Source organism: Sphaeramia orbicularis, chromosome 7 (assembly GCF_902148855.1).
Source record: "Sphaeramia orbicularis chromosome 7, fSphaOr1.1, whole genome shotgun sequence".
Classification (NCBI taxonomy): domain Eukaryota; kingdom Metazoa; phylum Chordata; class Actinopteri; order Kurtiformes; family Apogonidae; genus Sphaeramia; species Sphaeramia orbicularis.
Window position 1 is genome coordinate 22124734 of NC_043963.1, and position 3625 is coordinate 22128358.

The 3625-nt window shown below is 36.5% G+C and overlaps 1 protein-coding gene across 1 annotated transcript in view; it reads left to right on the forward strand.

Moving 5' to 3' along the window:
- The window catches only part of cd40 (CD40 molecule, TNF receptor superfamily member 5), a gene marked incomplete at its 3' end in the record, with an annotated part of 7440 nt that extends 3818 nt beyond the window's left edge, over positions 1 to 3622 (forward strand). Inside the window, exons 6-9 of the mRNA XM_030138789.1 lie at positions 650 to 708; positions 2977 to 3069; positions 3164 to 3183; positions 3584 to 3622. Of these exons, the coding sequence (XP_029994649.1) occupies positions 650 to 708; positions 2977 to 3069; positions 3164 to 3183; positions 3584 to 3622 (211 nt within the window). The remainder of the gene's footprint in view (positions 1 to 649; positions 709 to 2976; positions 3070 to 3163; positions 3184 to 3583) is intronic.
- Positions 3623 to 3625: the final 3 nt, after the last annotated feature.

The window sequence follows — 3625 nt, forward strand, 5'->3', positions numbered from 1 at the left end:
ATTAATGGACACAAGTATGAAATATAAGCTTAAATGCACTAAAGTTAGCAGGCAGCTAATTTACTTTCATAGTCCCTTGGCAGGTGATAAAAGACAAGAAATGCAGAATATTACAAAGCAAAATAATACACAATGAGTCACTCAAGTCACATTTTTACATGAAGATAGCAGCATGTGGTTCTCTAAAGACCAGAGGCTAATGTGCCAGTTTATAAAGTGCTTCTTGCATAGTGAAAGTAATTCCAGAATAGAAAAAATACATGGGTTTTGGGCTAAATAAATGTTGTACTTAAAGGTGAAGTTTCCATGTTTACAACAGATCCTCTAAATGTACAAAAAAGGTGCTGCAAAGCTGAGAAACTACATTTTACCTGAATTATTTACATATATTGATAAGATTATTAGCTCAAAAGTTATTAAACATTTTAGATCAGCAGGTCTTTGAGGGTTGATTTCTATTTAAAACCCTAAATTATGCGACCTAACCTAGAAATATAATCACATACATCACTAAATTAACCAAGCTATGGCAGTTTGGGAACCTTTTTTACATTTGAGGACAAGCGATCATGTTATTTTCACACATACAATCACACGTAAAAACAAGAATCCTTCTGTAATGCTGTGAATTTTTTTTTTTTTTTTGCAGATGTAAGAGTGGAGACCAAATTCAAAAAGCTGGGACTCACATGTCTGACATTGTCTGTGGTAAGTTGTGTGTAGGCAGATGAACTAAGAAGTGTGACTGCTGTTCATCTGGAGATGTGGTTTGATGGCACATTACTCAAAACGAAACCTAAATGTACAGCTCATCGCTGAAAACAAATCTGATTTGGCTTGTGGTTTTAGTGGAATTGACGGTTTTCACCTACAGACTGTACTGTATGTGTAAAGTCCTCTGTCTTTTATTGGTTTTATTGTAGCTATTGAGCTGTTGCCTGCCCTGTACATCCCCACAGTGTTTCCTCTGATACAAAACAAATGTGTGTGTTCTCTCACTGAGACTAATTCCTGTTACAGAGAGGAACTCTATGTTTTTCTATATTAAATAATAACACACCACTATTCAACAAATGTCATCACTCCTTATTATTGGAGATGCCAGGGGTCTCAAAGGCTACGTTCAGACAGCATGTCTTAATGCACAATTTGAATTTTTTGTGAAATCCAATTTTTTTAGTGCTCTTTCATATTACAAATTAAATGCGAGTTCTATTGGTTTTGAGTATGAACTGAATGCGACCCTGAAGTGACCTGCCTGCGCAAAAGAGGTTCTGACGTAATACGTGACCATGCAGCATGCACTGTTTACGGAAGTAAATATGGAGGCATCTCATATCAGCGCGTGTGTGGCACTGATAAAGTTTCTCTACCACCGAAGTCAGCACCATTACAGTCAAACAATTTTAAGTAGAAGCTTGAAAAAGAGGAGAAGCCATGTTTTTTGCTCTGGCCTTTTGTGGTGCAATGGCTGCTACGTCTGTACAGCGGAGTATTCGGATGCGGAGTCCAGGAGTGGTGGGATAGTGATGTTAGCGGCTTCACTGATACAGACTTCATTCATAATTTTCGAATGACAAGAAGAATATCTGTGACCGCCTCTCCGTAACACTCTCACGGCGACCTACAGTATATCTGTTCGCAAGTGTGTTGCAGTCGAGCTGTACTGGCATTTCAATGACATAAAGGTCGGATAAATGCGACCTAGCTTGTTCAGACTGACGTCACATTGCGAAATATCAGATATGCATCGGATTTAGGGTCACATATGAAAGTGGCCTGGGACGGATTTGAAAAAATCAGATTTGTGCCGTTCATACTGTCTTTAACAGGTTAGATACAGGTCAAATAGTGGCAAAAAATCAGATTTGGGGGACATTTGGCTGCAGTCTGAAAGTAGCCAAACTTAACTTACCTGGGTCAGGCTGAGCCGCATTAAGTATTCCACAAAAAAAGGGTTTCTTTACTTTACTTGCAGCTAGTAACATGCATTTTTTGATGAACTCACCTTCTTTGAATGGCTTTCCAGTGTTGTGCCAAGGTAGGTATCCCCTCTCAGAATTGTTTCCCCTGGCCATTGGAGCATGATTTCAGCTTTTAATGTCATAATTATGACTTTTTGATCTCATAATTCTGACTTTCTTATCTCATAATTATGACTTTTTATGTCATAATTATGAGCTTCTTATGTATGGAAGCCCGTTTCCACGACTTAAAAAAAAATCCCCATGGTAAATCAGAATTATAAAATAAAAAGTCAAAATTATGCTCCTGCGACCAGGACCAATTCTCAGCAGGGATACGTACCTTGGCACAACACTGACCCTAGAAATCATCCCACTCACCACATAGCTAGCTTCAACTGCTGCTTCATTCTCTTTGTTTGCGTTCTTAAATATGCCAATAAGCTATCACAAGACTATATATGGTAGCCCATAAGTGATAACAAAAGCGGAAAATAAAAGTGTGGCAAGACAGCAAAAAGGTGCGTTTGAGAACTACGTGCAGGCCCCACTAACACTAAACTTTGATGTCAAGTAGGGGGCCACAAAATATCATCCTCAATTGGCCCCCAGGCTGTGAGTTTGAGACCCCTGATCTAAATCTTTGCTTTGGTTGTGAGTGTGTAATATTCAAAATATGAAGTGGTTAAAGGTTATAAAATAAACAATAATATCCTGATTAGTACCACTGAGGCATTCTCATGGTTTAATTTCATTGACTTAAGTCTGTTGTTAGTTTTTACTATTACAGCTATTTCTAATTTTTTTTTTTAATTTTTTTTACCTTATTTTACCACTGCACAACTGTATTAACATGTATGGTTATTATTGCAATTTCATATTCTATCTGTATTTTATTTTATTTATTTGATTTTATTTACGTCAGCACCATTATGTTTTCCAAGGGTTTAAATAAATAGAATATGATGATGATGATGATGATGATGATCTCTCTTTTCTCCTTGTCTTGCAGAGCCCTGGCGTTCTCATGTAGTAGCTTGGGTCAGTGTTCTGGTGGTTGTATTCATACTTGTATGTGGCGTCTTTATTTGGCGTTACAGGAAAGGTAAATCCTATCATACAGGACATTATTAAATTAAATTTAAATTTCATCCACGTACTGTGCTTAATTTTCTCTGTCTTTTCTTCCCTTGTTTTAGGTAAATCAGGAAACTTAAAGGTAAATGGAACTTATTTATTTTTCTTCATGTTTAGATTAAGTACTTCATAATATTATTCTGTCAGAATTTGGACTGTTTACAAAACCATTAATGGAGAAAGGTTTTATTTATAATTATTGACAGTTGTTCAGATTTTCTTGTATTGCATGGTAACATTTAAGCTTTGCTTACTTAAAACTTTGTATGACCTCATGTGTTGCACTAAATGTCCAAGTAAATATGCTCATTTCTCTCTATTTCTTCACTGATGGTCTTCACCATTATGTTTAACTAGCAATGGTACTTTTATCCAAAAACTGAACCAGGAGAAAAGCATTTTATAGAAATGGATTAACTTTTCTGCAGCTCCAAAAGGAGTATTCACGTCTAATGTGTTTAATCAATGTTTTACTGCTTTAGATCTGCGAGTCGGGTTGGGAGGAAAAACCAAAACAAAAGAAA